Raw genomic sequence first — 22314 nt, 5'->3', positions numbered from 1 at the left:
TGAAACTCACCTCAAATTGTATCAACAAGTTTTAAATGACTAAACTGAAATATAAACATGCTCAAATCTCAAATTTAAAAGCTAATATAGAAAAAATGAAGAATATATTGTTACATGATTAAATTTGTAAATGAACTTGTTTAATACACACATTCTGTTGTTATTACCTCATTCATTATCACACAAACCTTGTCATAAATTAGTGTTTAAATAGAAAAACTTTCTTTGACTAAATAATTTTAATAATTGTGAAGACTTATTTAATAAAAAAAAATTTAACATAAAAAACTGTTTCCCCATTAAAAGGTGTACAATGAGAATGTGACACATATTATTCTTCCTTAATCGAAATCCAATTACTAAATTTCTTATTTTATTAGCCTTTCGATGTTAGTTGTTATAATATAATATATTTTGAAACATGCAGTCCCAGGCACTACCTTCCTCAGTTCGTTTCTGTTTCTTGCCATGACAGCTTCACCCTTCCCCGAAAGCACAATAATATCTACCTTACTATACGTTTTTTTCTTTTATCATATATGATAAATAAATAAATATAATAAATAGTAGTAGTATCATTTTTCTTCAACCAAAGAAGAAAATCACCATTAAAGACTTTTCCCATCAGTTTCGCCGCCCTTGTTGCTTTTCTTTCTTCATAATCAAAATCCAATCTTTTCTTCTTGTTTTCTTCCTTGTGAAAAGTAAAAGATCCATTTTTTTCTCTCCGATACACCCAGAAAGTGATATGTAACAGAATCCAGCTTCCAATAATAGCAATTTCATTTCCAAAAATACTTTTCTTTTAATGGATTTTTGTGTTTTTCGTTTCACTTCCCAAAAGGGTTTTTGCTTTCTCAAACATACCCTTTGCTGTCCAACTTCTCATAATTTTTTCTAAATTTTGGGATTTTCTTACCTTTTTTTTTTTTTTGTGGGGGTGGGGAAAAGGTTAAAGATGAGTGTAGCCAAGTCCCAGGTTTGGCAACCTTGTAAAAAGAAGAGGATTTAGCTTTAGGCATATAATTATATTAAGAAACAAAAAAGATTTTCTGAAAAAAAAGAGAGGATGGAATTGGTATTGGTATTGATTTAGAGTAGGAATTTAAAGATCTATACGGAGATTGGATTGAATAAGGGAGATGGGTTCAAGATCAAATAATGGAAGTGGGAGGACAAAAGTGGGAAGGTATGAGCTTGGGAGGACATTGGGGGAGGGTACTTTTGCAAAAGTGAAATTCGCAAGGAATGTTGAAACTGGTGATAATGTGGCCATAAAGATTCTTGATAAAGAGAAGGTCATGAAGCACAAGATGATTGGTCAGGTAAATTCTACATTTATATTTTCTTTCGTTTTTTTCTCTCGACTCTGATGCTTTCTAGTGTTGATCCTTTTTTATCTGGACTTTTATCATGAATATTGTGGAACACGATTGAACTTCAACTTACCTCAGGTCTTAAGTTTGCCATATTTTATTTTCTTCATGTTTGACCTGATATGTATGTCTAATGGTTGCCTGAAATTCAAGGTGATTTAGCCTTAATGAATTCTAAAATCTTTAAAAGACTCATTATTAATGGTGATGCTGTTTATTTATTTATGTTTTATGACGTTTCAATGACAACTTAAATACATGAATGATGCTTATGAGTTTTGCAGCGATTGGACTCCGACTTCTGAAAAGTTGTCCCTTTAAAATTGATACATTCTACTCCTACATGTGAATTTTTTTTAGTTTTCAGGAGCTTTAGTTAGAATTACCATGTGAAATCTTTGTTGTTTCTGAATATTGGAAAGTGCAAATTATAACATTGCTTGTCCTTTGCAGATTAAACGGGAAATATCAACCATGAAACTTATAAGACACCCCAATGTAATCCGAATGTATGAGGTTAGTATTCGCCTTTTATCTCTGGCTTTTTATTACCCCAGACCCTTCCCTTCCCTTCCCTTCTCTCCCCATGCCAATGAAAATGAAAAAGCAAAAAATGCAATTATAAAGGGAAAAAAAAAACAGGGAGTGCAGGTAGTTCCTCTTTTGCTGATCACTTATCTTTTGGGCCTGGATAACCAGATTGTTAGATCAAAATAATTGGTGCAGTTTTCCAAGTACTGCTTCACTGTTTACCTGCTAAACAATTCAAACTTCTATCGCGTAGGTCATGGCCAGCAAGTCGAAGATATATATTGTTTTGGAATTTGTTACTGGTGGCGAACTGTTTGACAAAATTGTAAGATGCTCTTCCTTGAGTAGATAACTGCTATTTTCATTCTTGTCATTTGCAACAGGAGATGTGTAAGCTTTTGCCATTTTGTTGAGGTCAGGCCAGTAAAGGTAGGCTCAAAGAAGATGAAGCAAGAAAGTATTTTCAGCAGCTTATCAATGCAGTGGACTATTGTCATAGTAGAGGTGTATTCCACAGAGACCTCAAGGTAAAGAATGAACAGTTCTCCAGGAGATTCTACAGAGCGAATGATAATGAGATTTGGTTATAATCCTTGCTTTTCTTGATTTATAGCCTGAAAACTTGTTATTGGATGCCAATGGTGTTCTTAAAGTTTCGGATTTTGGATTGAGTGCGCTGCCTCAGCAAGTTCGCGTATGACAACTTCTTATCTCTTGCAAAGTCACTCTACTCTATTTGATTGATCAGCAGCTGCCAGCAGCTGCTGTATAAGTTTGCCAACACAAACTGCATAACTGAATCTAAATGTACATAAGTTTGTTGATATGTCATTTTAGGAAGATGGACTACTACATACAACATGTGGAACACCAAATTATGTGGCTCCAGAGGTGCTCGCTCATTAGTTTGTCCCATCATTCATTTTATTTCTATATCCTGTGAGCAACAGTTTTGATTCTTATTTTTGCTTCTTGCTACTGTAGGTTATCAACAATAAAGGTTATGATGGAGCTAAGGCTGATCTGTGGTCATGTGGTGTAATCCTTTTTGTACTTATGGCTGGTTATCTGCCTTTTGAAGAGTCAAATCTTGTGGCATTATATAAGAAGGTGTGCTTATTTATTACTGGTCATTCCAAAATACACGCTGTATTTTATACATTTCCCCTGAAAGAGAGAATGTTGAGAGAAGTGAATATTATTGGCAAAAGTCTTAGAATGACACATGATGATGTACCGATTTGATTGCAGATACATAAAGCTGAATTTACATGTCCACCCTGGTTTTCCTCTAATGCAAAGAAACTGATCAAAAGAATCTTGGATCCCAATCCACAGACGGTATGTATGTGTATCTCCCTCTCCAATAGAAAGGAGGAAATAAAGCAGTAAAGTTACTTGGTGAAATTTTGTTTACGTCTTAATGTGTTTACTGGCTCTTTATCTGCACTTGCATTTAGCTGCTCATTCATTTCCAAAGTTTACTGGGAATTTTATCATTTGATCACAGCGCATCACAATTACCGAGGTCATTGAGAATGAATGGTTCAAGAAAGGGTATTGTCCACCTGTTTTTGAACAGGCAGATGTTAGTCTTGATGACGTGAATGCTATTTTTGATGAATCTGCTGTAAGTAAACTTGTTTATGCAAAATGGGTCTGCCAGAATTTTGAATTTGTTGTTTAATGAGTGCTCATGTGCTTTTCCACAAACACAGAACTCTTCGAATCTTGTTGTTGAGAGACGGGAAGTACGGCCTTCTGCACCGCTGACTATGAATGCTTTTGAGCTTATTTCAACTTCTCAGGGTCTCAATCTCAGTTCTCTGTTTGAAAAGCAAATGGTACGTGTTGGTGAAGCTTATGATCTTACACACAGCTTCTCAAGTGGCACAGTTTAACATTCTTATTGACTGATGTTCAAGTAAATAAATGTTTGGTCACATTTTAGATTGGAACCATACAATTTTTTTGAAGTTTCACTTTTAAGTTTTAACATCTGCGAATAATGTTGAGCCTGACAGAAATTAGTAGTTCAAGGATATGGTAAATATGAACATTCTTCACCATTGTCAAGTCTCAGTTCAAACGAGTTACTATTTAAAACCAAATGTTGCATAGGTATCTTACTTGGTTTCTGCAATGCACATTTGTACTAAAATGGAAAATACATGTTAAAGTTTCCAGATGTACAACAAAAGCAACACTCTTTCAAACCCAAAAGACCCAAAAGGGAGAAACAAAAAGAATGAACATGTCGCACATACAATTTTCAATGCTTGGTTTTCAGAAGGATCTAATCCAAGCAGTTTAAAGATGTGGTACTAATCTAGGTTACTTTTACAGGGGCTGGTCAAAAGGGAGACAAGATTTACATCGAGATGTCCTGCGAATGAAATTGTTTCAAAAATTGAAGAAGCTGCTGTACCTTTGGGATTCAATGTGAGGAAAAATAACTATAAGGTGAATGGGACAAGTCATTCTTATGTATTATACTTCGGCATGTTTGGAAATTCACCCTGGTAATTGGATTTAGTGTAATTACACTCTGTGATATGTTTGGTTGGATATGTAATGATTTGGTCACCAAGTAATTGGGTGTAATTGGTAGGGGGTAATTACACTCTCCAATTTTCAAGGGCTGGAAATGCTGGTAATTACAAGTGGGTTACTTTTTAATTTCTTCCTTTTATTTTTATTATATTTTTTTGTTTTAATTTATTTTTAGTTCTATTATTTTAAATTTATTTTTATTTTTTATTATTCTAATATTTTCTAAACATATTTGTTTTATTTTGTATTATTTATATTTCATTTCATTCTCATTCTCAACCTTTACTTCATTTGATTTAGTGTAGTTTTTCGTATTATCTATTTTATTTGTTTCTGCCATTTTTTTTTTTCATTAGCATAAGTTTGTTAGTATTCTAATTTTTAAATCAAAGTAATATTCATTGTTGAATTAGGTTATAGACGTACATTTTTCTTTTCTTTTAAATCATATTTATGTACATTATGTGGAAACTTGACATAAAAGTATTATGTTAAAGTTTTTATTTTAAATTTAGAACTTAATGTTATATTTTCAGTTTCGTTTGTTTTAGTAATATTGACTAGATATTTCACATTGCAAGCCATTTATTTTTTAGTTAGACCCTATAGATGATCTTTCTGTCAAATGTTTTAATAAATTTATGGCTTAATATTTATAATATTAATTTTTTTTTGTCAAACATGCATTTCATGATGTTTATAGAAATCTTGTACTTTTAATTTTTATTATTAATTTGGTTAAAGTATACTACTTTGAAAGATATAAATCAATTTTTTTTTTTGTAATATTAGTTAAGAAAATATGTTTATTAATTAATATATTAACAAAAGATAATATGGAGTACTTAAATATTTAATTTTATATCATTTATAACAGCCTTTATTTGTCTAATATAAATTTTTAGTTTTAGATAATTAATTTTTATTTTTAAAATTTAATATAACCTTACAGTTCACTTGTAATTACATTGTGGCACAAACAAGTCATCGTAATTACTAGGTTGATAATTACTATCCTTCCAAACAGACCCTTAGTTTTCTCTTATTGTCAGTCTTGCAGAAGTGTTGTGATTTGAAGAAATGTTGCTCGGAGTTGTCAATAGGTTTTCAGGCAACTCAAATACTCATCTCAGCATTGTAATGTTCATATTTTTCCTTCCTAACAACTGCTAAGTTTCTTCAATCAAGCATAGTTATTAAATGTATGAGCAGTTGAAATTCTTTAGGATCTCAAAAGTTCAATACTCTAGTTGGTTCTTTGCTATTATTAAAATTTTATTCGCGATGCATTTTTCTTCTCTTTTTCTATTCTACATAATAACTGCTCAGTTTTTTCAATCAAGTATAGTTATTAAATATATGAGCAGGTTGAAATTATTTAGGATCTCGAAGTTCTAATACTCTAGTCGGTTCTATGCAATTGTTAAAATTTCATTCATGATAAAATTTCCGTCTTCCTCTGTACCAGATTAAGCTTCAAGGTGAGAAGAGCGGGCGCAAAGGTCACTTGAATGTTGCAACTGAGGTATGTTTGTTTGAAGGACCTTCAGGGTTGCTAAGTTTTTCATTGTCATTCAAACTTTTAATACAACTTCCGACACTGAGTCTGCTGTAGATTTATGAGGTGGCACCTTCACTCTACATGGTTGAGCTTCGCAAGGCTGGAGGAGATACCTTGGAATTTCACAAGGTAAACCAAATTGGAAGTTCTTTCCGTGCTCATTGATTCATTAACAGATATACATGAGAACTCTCTTGTGTGGTTTGCTAACTAAGCTAAGTGGAACCTCTAGTTGAAGTGAAGCAGATAGCTACCTCTGCTTATTTGTGGATTTTGGTTAAATCTATTCAAGTATTTTCACTACTGCTATATGCATAGAAGACTTGACGTGCTGTTTGACATTTGGTCTTACAAGGCAGTTCTTTGTTTTTATCTATTAATCTTTAAAATGGTTATGTTGTATTGATGGACTTGAGCTATATCTATATCAGGTTTGTCCATGCATGTGCCTTTATGCTGATACAGTTAATGTTCTTTTCTTTTCTATACAGTTTTACAAGAACCTGTCCACCGGATTGAAAGACATAGTTTGGCAACTGGGGGATGAAGCAGGAGAGGAAGTAAAAGATGGTTAGTATACTATACTATGATGACTGCACTAACTGATTACCTATTCCAGAGTGTGTTCTTTTTTTCCTTTAATTTAAAAATTGGTCAAGCTATGGATATGCCGGTATTTGCTTTACTTGTATATATGATGGGAACAATTGGATGCATGATCTTCTTATGTGCCAATGGCCAAATAGACATGAAGGTGGTCATTGCTTTTTCTTTTCATTTTTTTTTAAGGGCGGGTAGGGGGTGGCTAACAGGAGGAGCCTTAATCTTTATTAGAGTTAGGAACTAAAATGATGCCTTTTTTTGTCAAAAGAACAGAACCAATGTAAAAAAAAGAAGTGAACGCTGTTACTTATAGGGGCAGCCCGATGCATTAAAGCTCCCGCTATGCGTAGGGTCCGGGGAAGGGCCCGACCACAAGGGCCCATTGTACGCAGCCTTACCTTGCATTTCTGCCGGAGGCTGTTTCCAAGGCTTGAATCAGTGACCTTCATGGCAGCAACTTTTCCCCTTCCACACTCTTATAGCGCATGAAAAAAGGGCTTAACGGCCTTTAGTGGGGCTGTCAGCCAAATCATAGATAGCGCATGAAATTGAGATTCATGCACTTAGGTAGAAGTGCTTACTTTTGTTTTTTCACATTAGGTTAGTTCTTCTGGGGATAAAACATCATTTTGGTTCAGAACTCATCTTTACTGGAAGTGCAACGTCTCCTAGCATAGAAAGTAATCGTGTCTGATTGTGTTTCTTTCACGTGTCTTTCGTAAACAGTCTCTCTACCTCCACGAGGTAGTGGTAAGGTTTGCTTACACTCTACTCTCCCCAAACCCCACTTGGTGGGATTCACTGGTATGTTGTTGTTGTGCATGGAAGTTGCAGCTATATCAAAGGGACTTATAGAATGCTTTACACAACCCCCTCCCATTCCCTTTCTTTACATGGAAAGAAATAGATCAAAAGTGAAAAACATTTAAAGAAAGCTTCAACAAATGACTAATTTCGAGTTGTTATCCGCAATCATCAAATTTATGTTTCCTTGTCCTTTTAATGGTGCAGGCATTGTCTCAACTTGATTTTGGAGTGTGATGTCAGTGGGTTACCGATGTGTATAACAGTGTGCTGTTGGATATTAGATACTCTGTTGTGCTGTAAAATGGACTTGTTTGATGTCAAACATCAAGTGTTTTAGCATCAAGGAGTTTCCAATTCAATGTTTTATCAAATGATTCAGGCTCGTAAACTTGAAAGAATAAATACATGTTTTCCGCTGCCATTATTGTAGTCTTATTTGATAACAAGATTATAAATATCGTTATCCAAAATATATGCTTTTATTGAACTAGATGTGGTACTAAAATGTTTTCTATATCATTTTGCTCGATCCAGTTTCTGGATTGCTATTTTTCTTTTTTTTACAGAAATATGTTACGAGCTAATTTGCCCCTAAAAATAATCAGTCACTGTTTCTTAACAGAGGGTACTTGTTACTCTTTACATCGCCATTTGTCACTTTCCATTCAAGGATTTCTCAAAAGCTGTACGTTGGAAATTTTAAAATAGATAACTAGGCATACTTTGCTACCATATATTATACTATTATTATCTCTACTTTTAAAATATTTATCACTAATTAAGACTTCTATGTATTTCAGATACATGTGAATTAACTTATTTGGTATAATGTATTTGAGATACATGTATTTGGACACATATCTGGAGGTTTCAAAATTTGGTAAAATATGTAATATTATAAATTAAAGTGTATCTAAGTAAACCAGTAGAATTTATGTAAGTTCCCTGAAATTTTATCATATAACTAAAAAACTTTAAATTTCTTAAACATTCGAACAACAATTTATCAAAAAGGCCCAAATAGGTCCATTTATTTTTTAAATAATGTAGGACCACTTATTTAAAAGAAGTACCTCTTTTTTTTTAGTATGAATCTGTTATTTTTGGATATAACAAATTAAAAATTGAAATATTTCTAAATATAAAAAATGTGACATTCTTTTCTAAATCAATTAATTAAAAAAAAACAGAGTAGAGTGGATGAGAGAACAAAGAATAGTAGATCATCAATACCGAAAAAAATAATATAGGCATTAGCTTTAGTGAGTTGAAGAGTTAGAAAATACATTAGAATAGCAAAGCAAACAATTTACAAATAAAAAAGAAAAAAAAAAGACTACTTATTATATTCAGAAATTTAGTCTATCCAGTTTTTTGGCTTATCAAGTGATTGAACTCTTCATCAGTAGTCTTGAGCATTAATGACAATGGAATTGAAACTCCATTGTCTACAAGTTGAATATGCCTTGGCTTTATTCTTTTATCCAAACTAAACGCAAAGTACTGAGGAAAATCTTTCAATTCATCCAATTCACCTTCCATTTCTTGTGAAAAGTAATCAAATTTTGGCTTGAAATTATTCTGAATGCTGAAAGTGAATAGTCCTGGACACCTCAAAGTCATTTCTACAGCTTCCCTTCTTGTAAATCCTAAGCTTACCAAATAATGAAGCTTTGGTATTAACGTATTTTCGACACTAGAAACGAGTAATATTGGATCTTGATAAGCTAAATGATGTACATCTGTGAATCCAAGTCTTTGAAGATAAAATAGAGTTGGTTTAAGCTGATCTTTAACACTACATATGAGCAATCTTGGACATTTGTTGATCACCTTTCTGAAATAGTCTTCAGGGACTCTCAAGTCTTTTGAGAGGAAATTGAAAACTGGGTTGAGTTCAGATCTGATATCTGAGGTTAAAATTGTTGGACACATCCCGAAGATTCTCGCGAAGTCTTTCTGGTAAAGTCCTTTGGATTGAAGGAAAGTGATGATATCATGAATTGCGTGTAAAGAAGCGGTGTGAAGACAGGGGTTTTGGGAGAGTGCTTTCCCTGAATCAACACCCATTATTTCTAAGCATAAGATTTTCTCCTTGAATTGCAATGAGATGTTCTTGTGAGTTGGTTGATAAAGTGGGTTTTTTTGAAGAATTGATTTTGGTTTTGTTGGTGATAAAAGACTCATTTGTTGATCTGAACATGACGACGACGACGGTGATGCTGATGATGGTGATAATTTCTGAACAGAGAAGCATAAACAAGAATGAAAAGATGTTGCTGCACTAGTCATGTTTGTTGTGCTACTAAGTATTTTGCAAGTTTAGTCTCTTATGAGAAAATAGATTCCTTTCTATCAATCTGTTGATTTTTATAAGGCCACTTGGCAGTTTCCTTTCAATTTATTGGCTCAGACTTGATTGTGTAGATTGGGTAAGCATATTGTAAACTAGGCTTTTGATGCACCATGGGTTTTGGACAAGTAATTGTAACCATCCGTTTCTAACAAGGACTGATTGGATTATTCTATTCACACACAAAAATAAAGAGGAAATTATAATCATTTTAATTTATGTAACTATATACTTCGGTATGGTATTCGGTATATACTTCGGTGTGGTTATGTAACTATATACTTCGGTATGGTTGTAGATGTGAAAAATAATAATTCCTATGAATATCATATATGTGTTATTTATGTAACTATGTACTTCGGTATTTCGGTATGCTGTTTCTAAATACCAGATACCATATCGAATACCAAAAAAATGTTAAATGTATATCATATACCATACCAAATACCATTATACCAAAATCATGATATCAAAAATTTTGATATGGTATGATAATTTCGTATAATATCATACCATGCCCAGTCCATGAGTTGTCATCTCAAACTGTGAGATTGATCAAGAGAAGGTTGAATCACTAACCTCAGACAACATATGCATCCCATGAATCGTGAAATGTGTCATAACTTGTCATTCCAAGTAGTGAGATTTAGGCAGTTAAGGCGGAAGAAAAGGGTGAACGAGACCCACAGTTCACAACGACGAATCATGGACCCATTGACAAGTCGTGAGACAAGTCATGGGATGCGTTGCAACCTAATATCCTAGTTTGTTTAGAGTCAATTGTTTATGTCTATAAATACTTTCCTTAGGGTTTATTTTACACATTAATCAGTATTGAATGTTGTGACATACGTTGGAGTGAAGGAACTTTTGATCATTTTTCTTAATTTCTGGATATTATTGGTATTGTTTGGAATTGTTTAATGGTTAATACAAGTTTGTTTCTTCTACCCAACTCTTATACGTTGCTTATAATGAATTCGAAGAATCTATGATCTGAATCTTGCAAGGATGAATAGTGAAATCCCATAATTAGGGATGTGAGAAAGTTCATGAATTAACGAATTTGACCAGGAAAAGAGATTAACAACAGAGATTTGAGGCTACTAACACTTATCTTATGATTTGAACTCTCACAAGGACAACGTATCCAAAACAATTAATGAAGGTTAATGGGTTGGGGATTGATAAGTTATTTCTGGTTTCTTTCTGGAACAAGTGTTGTACTCAGTGCCTTTTTGCACTTCGTAGGCAATATCATAGTAGCATCATGAGAGAGCTCGTAAAACCTCATCTTATACTCAGATAAAGTCATGGAGCCCTGCTCCAACCTCAATAACTAATCTTAGAGTCTATCTCTAATGTTCAATGGGATAAACCTTGCCAAGAAGCCGCCTCAGAAAAATCTGACCATGACATCGAAATAGACCCAGCTGGCCTAGTCTCTCGGGAGAAATACCACCATTGCTTGGCTGGCCCATCAAGCTAATAAGCGGTGAAGTTTGCTTCTCTCCACTCCACTAAACCTAAAGTATGTAGCCGCCCATAACAAGTAGTAAGAAACTCATGAGCATCCTCCCCATTCTCGCTAGAAAACCTCGAAGGTGAAGGTCCCAATAACACCTCGAGCATCTTCTGCTCTCCTAGAGGCGTAAATCCGACCATAATCATTAGCTGGGCACCCCTAGGTGGTACCTAAACATGAGGTGCCGCCGCTGAAGGCTGACCTAGTGGGGATAGTGCTAGTGCAACTATAGGTGGGGTGTGCTGATAACGCTCAACTACACTTCATCCAATTCTAAGTGTAGGCGGTCGTAATCAAGTATAAACCCAACGAAGAGTTGGGATTGATCCCACAAGGAGTGATATGGTAGATAATTCAGTTACGAAGTAAACGACGTGTTCTAGTCGGTTATAAGAATAGACGTTATCTAAACAAAATGGACTGGAAGCGAAAATACCGTAAAAATGGCTTCAACTACGAAAACATGGGGTAATCAAGTAGAGAGGGATTATTGGGGATGTGATCGATTAAATGCCAATTTCTCTATATGGGTGATTATTATCTACTTAAAAACTATGAATCTTAGTGAGTAGGCTAGGCTTTAGATGTAGTAGCCATATCTCGATCTACTACCACGAATCAAGCGAGTTCTCTCAAAGTTCGACGAGCATAACAATATGAACAACCTAAAACCTTAATTAATCTACTCTCTCGAGTTAGATTGGTATGATCGAATTAAGATTCACTTTCTCAAGATGAATCAACAATAATCCAATCACTACAATCACCAATTGATAGTTTTAATTCTAAAACCTCTTTCTCAAGCAAGCCTAGAATGCTAAACTAGAACTGTATTTGCAACTACACTTCATAAATTAAAACACAACTATCAATCAAACCCACTTCAAATCAACATTTAAATCAGTGAATACTAACACCCATAGGCTAATTAGAACATTCACATAATCACACCCTCAAGAATGGGGGTTTTAGCCACACATCATAAAAAGCAATAAAATGTTACCAACTATGTTCTTCATCAACTGGGTAACAAATTGTAAGTCTTCACAATGCTTGGAATCAGTTCAAAATCAAAACCCAACTTAAAATTCTACTTAAAACTACTAAAAACAGTGTTTAGATAAAAAAAACCCAGAGTTAGAATATGTGGGAACTTTTTTGGAACCAGAGAACTCCCTTTTCATCTTTTAAAAATTGTACTCTTCTAGATTTTCAGCTTTTGAACCAATCGGCGAAGTAAGTCGAGCATCGCCGAACCAGTCGGCGATGCGCCAAATGTCCTCGTCCATCACTTTCTTGAAATGACTCTTCACTAGTCAACTTCTGTAACTTTAGGCGATCAAGATCTCCATCGCCGATCCATTCGGCGGCGTTCTGCCAAGTTGCACATTCCATCGCCGAGTTGGTTTTTTCCCAAGGCTGGCCTTCTGGAACTTTTGGTGAGCTGAAGAACCACTCGGCGGTTCACCGAGTGGTCTTGGAGATCACCAGCTTTGCTTTCTTCAACCTTTTTAGCTTTTTCGCTCCTTTTTGCCTGGTAATGTCCTTGCCTTGCTCCTTTGCCTTATTTCTGCAAATTAACACTTTAACATCAGTTTAGAGCATAAAATAGGCATTGAGGACACTAAAACTATGATTATTAAGCCCTAATGAGATGAAATCCCCGACTTATCAATATCCCCAACTTAAACTTTTGCTTGTTCTCAAGTAAAACACAAGATCAATCAGTTCAACAGAGAAACCTAAAAATAGTGCTGCTCAAGACTCAAGATGCATGCACATGAGGTTCAATCTACTCACACAATGTTCAATTCTGCACTCCAAGTTTCAAACTATGACTAGCCATCATCAAATAGAATTTAAGCTCACAATGCTTGCTTCAAATGCAAGCTCAAGCTCAACAAGAGTATTTGAATGCCCTCACTTCAAGAATGATTCCATGCTCACACAAAGTTCATGAAAATTTCAGAATTTTGGAATCAAAAGAAACTCTCACACTCTCAAAGATAAACACATGCATGATTTTTCCCATAGGCTTGCCCGTATTTTCCAATCAACATGACATTAAGCTTAATAAAGATCACAAAAGTCTTTCAAGGCTTGTAACGGGGCTGAGAGTAAAGGTATGATCATTATGGCTTAGTGACTTTTACCTTCATCAAGCATGACCTGCATTTCACTTTTTTTTTCTCCTTTTCTTTCACTCTTTTTGATTTTAACAATCCATCCTATGTTCTTTTAAGCATGACTCATTGAATACCCCATTTCTTTGATCCATTGTACAAACTTTATTTCAACAACTCTTTTATTTTTCAATCTTTTTCTTCTTTCACTTTTCTTTTCTCTTCTTTTTTTTATATGGAGGGGTTTCATCTTTTTCCACATGATCCTTCAAGGGCTAATTTCTCAAACTTCTTGACTTTCCTCCTTTTTCACCACACCCCCAACTTAGGCTTTTAGCCTAAGTTGGCTATTCAAAATGACCAATGCTTCATGAAGATTTTAGGTGAGAGAGAAAGAGGTTAAATGTGTTCAAGTTTCATCCTGAGAAAAGGGTAGGCTCAAACGGTGCCAAGCAAGGTTCACACTCTCACAAGGTGGTCACAAAGAGGTATAATAACAATTTTGGTTCACTCTCCACAAATTGTGCCTAAGATCATCTCTATCATTCGCCTACGCTAGTCGATTGGACAATCGAGACAGTTTCTAGGTATTATAAAGCAAACATTCCAAGACAACCTCACCACACATGACATTCAACATAATCATCAAGCAAGACTCTATAATTTTATCGAGCGTGCAACGATTGTCACGCCCCGAAGCTACCCCCAAGATGCGGACACGGGACCTAGGATCACGAGTGACCCTAAGCTAACCCTATTGGCATATCATAAGCATACGAAATAAACTGATGTAAAGAAAAGACTGTGCGGAAGCATAGGACATGAGATAAAGAAAAATAATGGGGAATACCCATTCTAAATCTGAAATAATTAATCTGAGAAGATTTCAATAACAACTGAAGATGAAACTCAAAACAAAAGCTGAAACTATCTATGTCTAAAATAAGCCTCTAACTGACTAGAAGTGCTGGAACATGCCCCAGCTAAATCTAGCAAAACTGAAACTAAAGACTAAAATCAAAATAAACATGTCTGACGTCCTTGAGAAATGAGGACTCACCAGAGTTCTGATGCTACTGAACTGGAGATCGGGAACCGATCTATGCGTGATCTGGAAGTTGAGAACTTGAACCTACATCACGAGAATATGTAGTGCAGAGTATGCGTCAGTACTTGAAAGGTACTAAGCATGCAAGATATAGTAAAGTTGAACATTAAACATAACTGAAACAAAGCATAAATCTAAGCAATGATAAGAGATAAGCATAATACTATACTGGAAATACTAAACATGAAATGACTAAATGCAATGACCAAGTTTATGACATGATGACACTGAAATCTAACTGTAACTGATAACATGGTCAATGCAATAGAATCTGACTATAAGGGAGCTACTAATAACTGACGTAAAACCACATGATGTAAATATGGAGTTCGATGTATACACACCATCGAGAGGACCCAATATACCCGGCCAGAGGTATAAAGGCATGACTGGCGTGATCACTAAGTATAATGCCCACAAAAGGGACTTACCTATGGGGCACGTAGTTCTGGGACTATGAGGGTGAATGACCCTAGTCCACTCAGTATTAATCTACTCCCAATTAGAATGTATATAAGTAACATTATGACTAAAATGCTGAAGTACTGAATAGCTCACTTACTAACATGCAAACTTTGAGAATGCATCAATTATGACTAATAATGTGACATTCGTAAACTGAAGCATGTATATCTGAATAATCCGACCTAACATGTACAATTCATGGACTAAATGAATATATACAACTAGGGTTGTGAATATCATACAAGAAACTAAGAAACTATATGATAAATCTGATTTGGATGATTCTAATAGCTAAAACCCAACAATTTCTAACATTCAAGAAACCCTAGGTCTAGATAATATAAAGGGGATCAAGATTCTGACTGAAAACTAGGGACCTAATGGTCGAAAGGAATCCACTAGTGAAATTCCACATACATGGTGATGAATTCCACGCAGAAATCTGTCGATTTTGGGGTTGAAACTGATGAAAACCTGCTGGGTTATGGAACTAGGGATGGTAGACTTTTTATCCTCTATTTTTCTCTAAGTTTGATCGACTTTTAGTGAATGAAAAGACTAGGTGATATACCGTGAGTTTACGATATTTTTTAATACATTTCACTTAAGAGTTGTGTGTGTCTAGAGCCATTTTGTATTGGTATTAATGTGTTTTTATCATGATTGCAGGAAATAAGTTCGGACGTGGAAGTAGAGAGACACAACTGAAGATTGTTACAGAAAAGGGCACCTACGGACGTGACCTATGGACCGTAGGTCCAGTCACGGTCCGTAGGTAGTAGGCGTAGATGGGAAGAGATGGCTTGAAGGAAAAATCAGGGAATTCTTGACTAAGTGTGGAACCACGACTACAAACGACAAATCGTAGGTTGACCTACGGGCTGTCCGACAGCTTCGTCGAATGATTCAGAGAAGGGGGTTCCAGTACCTGATTTCAAAAGTCTAAGTATGAAACTAGGGAGGAGGATCCACTTACCGTGGATTGAGTCATGGCCCGTACTGATGATCCATCAAATGTCACTGAGAGGGGAAGATTTTGAGCTGTGGAAAATTGCCTAAGTCCCAAACCATGGAAGGGACCTACGGACCGTAGGTCAGTCCACGGTTAGTAGGTCAGTGTCGTCGACTGCAACCAGGTCCAAAAACTTTATTTCCTTATTTCGTTTCCTTTTTATTTGGGACATGTTTTTCTATATAGAGGGCATGTAAACCTTGTTTTTGGGGTTAGACACTATTACTTTAGTTCTAGTTTTTGGCTTTGGAGATTAACTTGCAACTTTAGCAATTCTTGATTTCCTAAGTTGGTTTTGAAGATTTTTTTCTTGGAAATTTAAGTTGAGATTCTGGGTTTCTTCTAATTATTACGTAAGTTCATGATTTCTTCATCTAAAAATATGAATTGTGTTCTTGCTACTATGAGTAACTAAATCCACAACTAGGGTTGTGGGAACCATGAACGATTAACAAAGTATGAAAGTAACTAAGTAATTCTTGAATAGTGTTGTTGCATGCATTGATAATTCTTTCATTTAAAAGTCTTTTTAGCGGTGGCCAACGTTAGAACTCGCCTTGTTGCTACTTGCCGGACCAAGGAGGTAGTTAATAAGAAAAGAATTATCAACATAGATTTAGTGTGATACTATCTAATAGTCTAATGTCAATTGGTGCGAGGGTGAAAACTAATCCATACATTGATCTGATGTCTAATATGAGGTAAAGGTAAGGGTTAATAAATTATACACACGTAGCTGGACCAAGGTGCGGGGTGAAATTCTCTAGTTGCCGGACCAAGGAATTAGAGCTACATAACTTATCACTTTGCATGTAATACTCTAGGAAATGATTACTATTACTAGGATTACCGTGTTATGAGCTTATGGGGAACACGTACACCCTAGTTTCCCTCTCTCAGTGATAACAACAAAGTTTGAATCTTGCTCACTTGTTCTCTAAACAACAATCAATTATTTGTTTCACAACCTTCCCCCCTTTACTTACTTGTCTCGGAAATACGTTGACTAAACGAATATAATCGTAGGTTAAGCTTAAGTCTAAACCATATTCATCGTGGGATCGACCCCAACCTTTAAGTTGGGTTCTTTCCTTGATATCGATCGCTTATACTTCTTTAGGGAGGTGTAATTTGAGCGTATCAAATTTTGGCGCCACTGCCGGGGAATAAGGCTTTTAGATTAAGTTTAACTACATTATTGAACTTTAGTCAATTATTTTCTAATTTTACTTTTTCTTTTGTTTTTGTTTCTCTCAGATTCCTACTCTAGTATATGCCAAGTACACGGAGTCAAAGTGAACCACTGACTCCTTACAATCCAGAATTGAATAGAACTTTGTGAAGGATGAATAATCAAGGTGTCCCAGCCAATCCTATCGAAGGAAATCTAGGTGATGGAGTTGAGTTTCAGCCTCCTAGGGTTAATAATGAGAATGCTGAAAATCAAGGTGGTAATATGTTGGGAGATGCATTGAGGCTACAGAATCCACCAGAACCTAGGCTGTGTGATAACTATAAGGTCGACTTCAATGCCACTGAATCTGAAGGACCTATTGTTCTACCTCCTCTACCTCCGGGGCGTACATTCGTGGTAACAAGCAGTCTGATGCAGATGCTTACAACGAGGGGTTTGTTCTCTGGTATGGCATCGGAGCATCCACATGGGCACATGGCCAAGTTGAGGAGTGTTTGCAAGAGTTGCGTAAGTTGACCGGATTTAGACATGGATGTCATTGGGTTGAGAGTCTTCCCTCTATCATTGACTGGAGATACTGCTATATGGTTTACTGAGCCTCTTTATAACTCAATTCATACATGGGATCAATTGTGTAAAGTGTTCATAGCAAAATACTTCCCAGTGTCAAAGAAGTTGAACCACAAATATAAACTCAACAACTTCGTAGTGCTACCTGGAGAGTCTATGAGTAGTTCGTGGGACAGGTTCACTGCTTTCATAAGAAGTGTTCCAAACCACCATATTGATGATGAGTCACTGAAGGAGTATTTCTACAGAGGCCAGGATGACAATGGTAAGGCTGTGCTTGATACTATCGCAGGAGGATCATATGGTGAGTTCACTTTTGAGGAGATCGTTGATAAACTGGAGAAGATTTTCTGGAACAATAAAGCATGGAGCACTCGAAAGTCAGACATTGGAAGAAGCACTGTTGCAGTTCAATTTGCACCTAGTCAATCTGCCGATGACATTTGTGAGGAGATGGCTCAGATAAGAATAGAACTTGGGTTGGTGTTGAAGCATGTGAGCGGAGGAACCAAAAAGATAAATGTTGTGAATTATTGACTAAAAATCCACCACCGATTGAGGAGTGCTTATATGAAGAGGATACTTATGCAGTGAATGATTAGAATGGGGTTTCTTAGACAACGCCTAAGGTTCCAATTCAGATAATTGGCGCCAAGGTCAAGGAAATAAAGGTCGAAACTATGGCAACTACAATCGAGAGGGTCATTATGTCAGGAATAGGAACTACAATCGTGACAACAACTACAATCGGAACAACTATAGAAACAAAAACAATAGGGGTTGGCCATTGTTCCCCTTAAAAATCGGGAATCTGGTAATAGGCAAGCTGGGGGTAATATGTCACGTATTAAGGATATGATGCAGAAGATGATGAAGAGGTTTGATTCGACTGATGAGAATGTGAATGAGATGTGAAACGACTTGTCTGGAATAGGTCAAAAAGTTGATGCCCATGCAGTGTCCATCAAGCAACTTGAGAAACATATGAATTAGTTGTCCACTACAGACGTCAGCCTGACACACTTCCTAGCAACACCATTCAAAATCCGAAGAATGATGGGCATTATATGGCAGTCACTACTCGAGGGGGTAAGTAGACCATTGATCCACCCATGTCGTCTGAGGTTGAAGTTGAGGTTAGTAAAGATGATGATAAGATCGAGGTTACTGGAGAGTCCAAGAATGCTACAGAAAAGAAAGTGGAGATAACCACGAAAGTTGTTCCCATGCCTAGACCTCCACCTCTATTCCCACAGATGTTAGTGAAGAAGACTGAAGAAGGGAAATACCGCATGTTTATTAGTATGTTGAAATAACTTTCCATCAATGTTCCGTTGATAGAAGCCTTAGAGCAAATGCCTCGATATGCAAAGTTTATGAAAGATATGGTGACTAAGAAGCGGGCCGTGAGTTTTGAAGATGATGATAGGTTGAAACATTGTAGTGCTATTGCTATAAGGTCCCTTGTGCAGATGAAAGAGGATCCTGATGCCTTCACTATTCCTTGTACCATCGGGTTGCTGCATTTTGCAAAGACATTGTGCGATTTGGGTGCTAGTATTAATATTATGCCATTGTCTATTTACAAGAAGTTGGGTTTGGGAGATCTAAAACCGACTGCGATGCGATTGCTCATGGCCAATAGAACTGTGAGGAGGCCCATTGGTGTGCTCCATGATGTACTAGTGAAGGTGGAGTCGTTTATCTTTCCAGTGGATTTTGTGATACTTGATTGTGAGGTTGATTTTGAGGTTCCCATCATCCTTGGGAGACCATTCCTTGCCACTGGGCGCGCCTTGGTCAATATAGAGAAAGGGCAGATGAAGTTTCGATTGAATAATGAAGAGGTAACTTTTAATATTTGCAGATCCATAAAATAGAGTAGTGAGCTCAAGTCGGTATCAGTGGTGAATCATATTGTACAGAGTGGTTCTGAGGTGCCTATAAAAGAGAGATTAGGTGTTGATGCACTAGCAGCGGTAATGATGAACTTTGAAAGTGATGGTATTGAAGACTATGATGAATTGGTCGCCGCACTTGATAAGTTTGAATTCCGTTCAAAACCAAAGAGATTGGAGTTTGACATGAAGAATCGCAACTCTCCACCTGCAAGACCGTCTGTTATGGAGGCTCCGAAATTGGAGCTTAATGATCTACCATTAGATTTGAGGTATGTATTCTTGGGGAGAGATGATACTTTACCGATCATCATTGCGGCAGATTTGAATGTGACATAAGTTGAGGCATTGGTTTCCATGTTGAAGAGGTTCAAGCGGGCTATTGGGTGGACTATTGCAAACATTATTGGGATCCCTCCTGACATTTGTTCTCATAAAATCCAACTCATGCCGGATCACAAGCCTAGTATTGAGTACCAGAGAAGACTAAATCCGCCTATGCAAGAGGTAGTGATAAAGGAAATCATCAAGTGGTTAGATGCTGGAGTTATTTATCCCATTGTAGATAGTAGTTGGGTTGTCCTATTTAGTGTGTGCCCAAGAAAAGGTGGGATGACTGTGGTTCCAAATGCAATAAATGAGCTTCTTTCTATGCAGCCTGTGACTGGATGCAGAGTCTGCATGGACTACCAGAAATTAAATGCTTGGACAAAAAAAGACCATTTCCCTATGCCGTTCATGGATCAGATGTTGGACCGACTTACTGGTAAGGGTTGGTATTGCTCTCTTGATGGTTATTTGGGCTACAATCAAATTTCTATACCTCCGGAAGACCAAGAGAAAACCACTTTCACTTACCCTTATGGGACTTTCGCCTTCAAACAAATGCCATTTGGGTTGTGTAATGCTCCAGCGACCTTTTAGCGTTGTATGATGTCGATATTTTCTGATATGGTGGAGGACACTATTGATGTATTTATGGATGATTTCTTTGTGGTAGGTGACTCTTTTGATCGTTGTTTAGACCATTTGGCCAAAGTACTAAAACGATGTGAAGAGGGCAATCTTGTGCTCAATTGGGAAACGTGTCACTTCATGGTGAAAGAGGGGATAGTTCTGGGTCATCAGATTTTTGAGAAGGGTATTGAGGTTGATAGAGCGAAAGTTGAGGTAATAGAAAAGCTTCCACCACTTATCTCTGTTAAAGGTGTTAGAATTTTTCTTGGGCATGCAGGTTTCTATAGGAGGTTCATCAAAGATTTCTCCAAAATTGCACATCCATTGTGCAAACTGCTTGAAAAGGAGTATAAGTTTGATTTCGATGATGCTTGTTTGAGAGCATTTGGAGAGTTGAAGGAAAAGCTAGTTTTCGTACCTATCATTATTTCACCGGATTGGGGGCAACCGTTGGAGGTAATGTGTGATGCAAGTGGAGTGGCGCTTAGTGTGGTATTAGGACAGAGGCGAGAGAAGATTCTTCATCCCATTTACTATGACAACAAAGCTCTAAATGTGGCTCAAAAGAACTATACAATGACTGAACAAGAGCTTCTTGCGGTGGTTTTCGCATTCGAGAAATTTTGATTCTACTTTATTGGTACTATGGTCATAGTGCATACTGACCATTCTGCATTGAGGTATTTGATGGCTAAGAAGGATACAAAACCGAGGTTGATTAGATGGGTGTTGTTGCTGCAAGAGTTTGACTTTTTGGTAAAAGATAGAAAGGGGACAGAAAATTAGGTTGCCGATCACTTGTCCAGATTGGAGGAAGAGACTATGCTCAAGCTTGGTGATAGGGCTGATATTAATGATGCTTTCCCAGATGAACATGTATTGGCTGCTTCTCATGATCCGATTCCTTGGTTCGCAGACTTTGCTAACTACTTAGCAAGTGATCTGGTGCCATCAGATTTGTCTTTTCACCAAAGGAAAAAGTTTATGCATGATGTGAAGAAGTTCTTGAGATGAGCCTTATTTGTACTAAAGTTGTACTGATGGGATTATTCTTCGCTGTGTGACCAAGGTTGAGATGTTGAGTATACTAGAGGTGTGTCACTCATCGCCTGTTGGTGGGCATCATAGTGGTATTCGGACTGTGCATAAAATTTTGCAGTGTGGGTATTACTGACCTACCATCCACCAAGATGCTCATGATTTCACCAAGTCATGTGACCGTTGCCAAATAGAAGAGGAATTTCAAAGAGGCAAGAACTTCCTATGAATCTGATATTGGTGATAGAGTTGTTTGATATATGGGGCATTGATTTTATGGGTCCATTTATGAGCTCACATGGGATGAATTATATTCTTGTTGCAGTTGATTATGTGTCAAAGTGGGTGGAAGCAATTGTGCTTTCACAATGAAGGTAAAAGTGTCACCGCATTCCTGAAAAAGAATATCTTCTTCAGATTTGGCACACCTAGGGAGATTATCAGTGATGGAGGTTCCCACTTTTGTAATAAGTTGTTCAAGGCGCTACTTGAGAAATATGGCATCCGCCATAATGTGGCCACTTCTTACCATCCGTAGTCTAGTGGGAAAGTTGAAGTGTCCAACAGAGAGATCAAGCAGATTTTGGCTAAGACTGTGAATGCTAATAGAACTGATTGGTCAAGGAAGTTTGATGATGC

The 22314-nt window shown here is 36.6% G+C and overlaps 2 protein-coding genes across 2 annotated transcripts; one reads left to right on the top strand and one right to left on the bottom strand.

Annotated features, from left to right (window-relative positions):
* The first annotated feature begins 549 nt into the window (after positions 1 to 549).
* Positions 550 to 7782, top strand: LOC125846766 (CBL-interacting serine/threonine-protein kinase 23). The gene is made up of 15 exons (XM_049526361.1): positions 550 to 1325; positions 1830 to 1892; positions 2161 to 2232; positions 2327 to 2434; positions 2521 to 2601; positions 2745 to 2798; positions 2892 to 3017; positions 3159 to 3248; positions 3418 to 3537; positions 3626 to 3751; positions 4254 to 4370; positions 5929 to 5985; positions 6076 to 6150; positions 6513 to 6591; positions 7636 to 7782. Exons 1-15 carry the CDS (start codon positions 1143 to 1145, stop codon positions 7650 to 7652), a joined length of 1368 nt encoding a protein of 455 aa, XP_049382318.1. The 5' UTR covers positions 550 to 1142; the 3' UTR covers positions 7653 to 7782.
* Positions 7783 to 8663: 881 nt separating this feature from the next.
* On the bottom strand, positions 8664 to 9891 carry LOC125846767 (transcription termination factor MTEF1, chloroplastic). Its single transcript, XM_049526362.1, has one exon. It carries the CDS (start codon positions 9721 to 9723, stop codon positions 8794 to 8796), a length of 930 nt encoding a protein of 309 aa, XP_049382319.1. The 5' UTR covers positions 9724 to 9891; the 3' UTR covers positions 8664 to 8793.
* Positions 9892 to 22314: the final 12423 nt, after the last annotated feature.

The sequence above is a fragment of the Solanum stenotomum genome, chromosome 12, assembly GCF_019186545.1.
Source record: "Solanum stenotomum isolate F172 chromosome 12, ASM1918654v1, whole genome shotgun sequence".
NCBI lineage: Eukaryota > Viridiplantae > Streptophyta > Magnoliopsida > Solanales > Solanaceae > Solanum > Solanum stenotomum.
This window is presented reverse-complemented; position numbering and strand designations above follow the sequence as displayed.

Excerpts from the sequence above, each read along its gene's own strand:
- LOC125846766 (XM_049526361.1), top strand. The coding sequence starts at position 1,143 with ATGGGTTCAAGATCAAATAATGGAAGTGGGAGGACAAAAGTGGGAAGG. Across the intron at positions 2,233-2,326 it reads GCGAACTGTTTGACAAAATT|GCCAGTAAAGGTAGGCTCAA; the intron begins GTAAGATGCTCT and ends TGTTGAGGTCAG. Across the intron at positions 3,249-3,417 it reads TGGATCCCAATCCACAGACG|CGCATCACAATTACCGAGGT; the intron begins GTATGTATGTGT and ends ATTTGATCACAG.
- LOC125846767 (XM_049526362.1), bottom strand. The coding sequence starts at position 9,723 with ATGACTAGTGCAGCAACATCTTTTCATTCTTGTTTATGCTTCTCTGTT.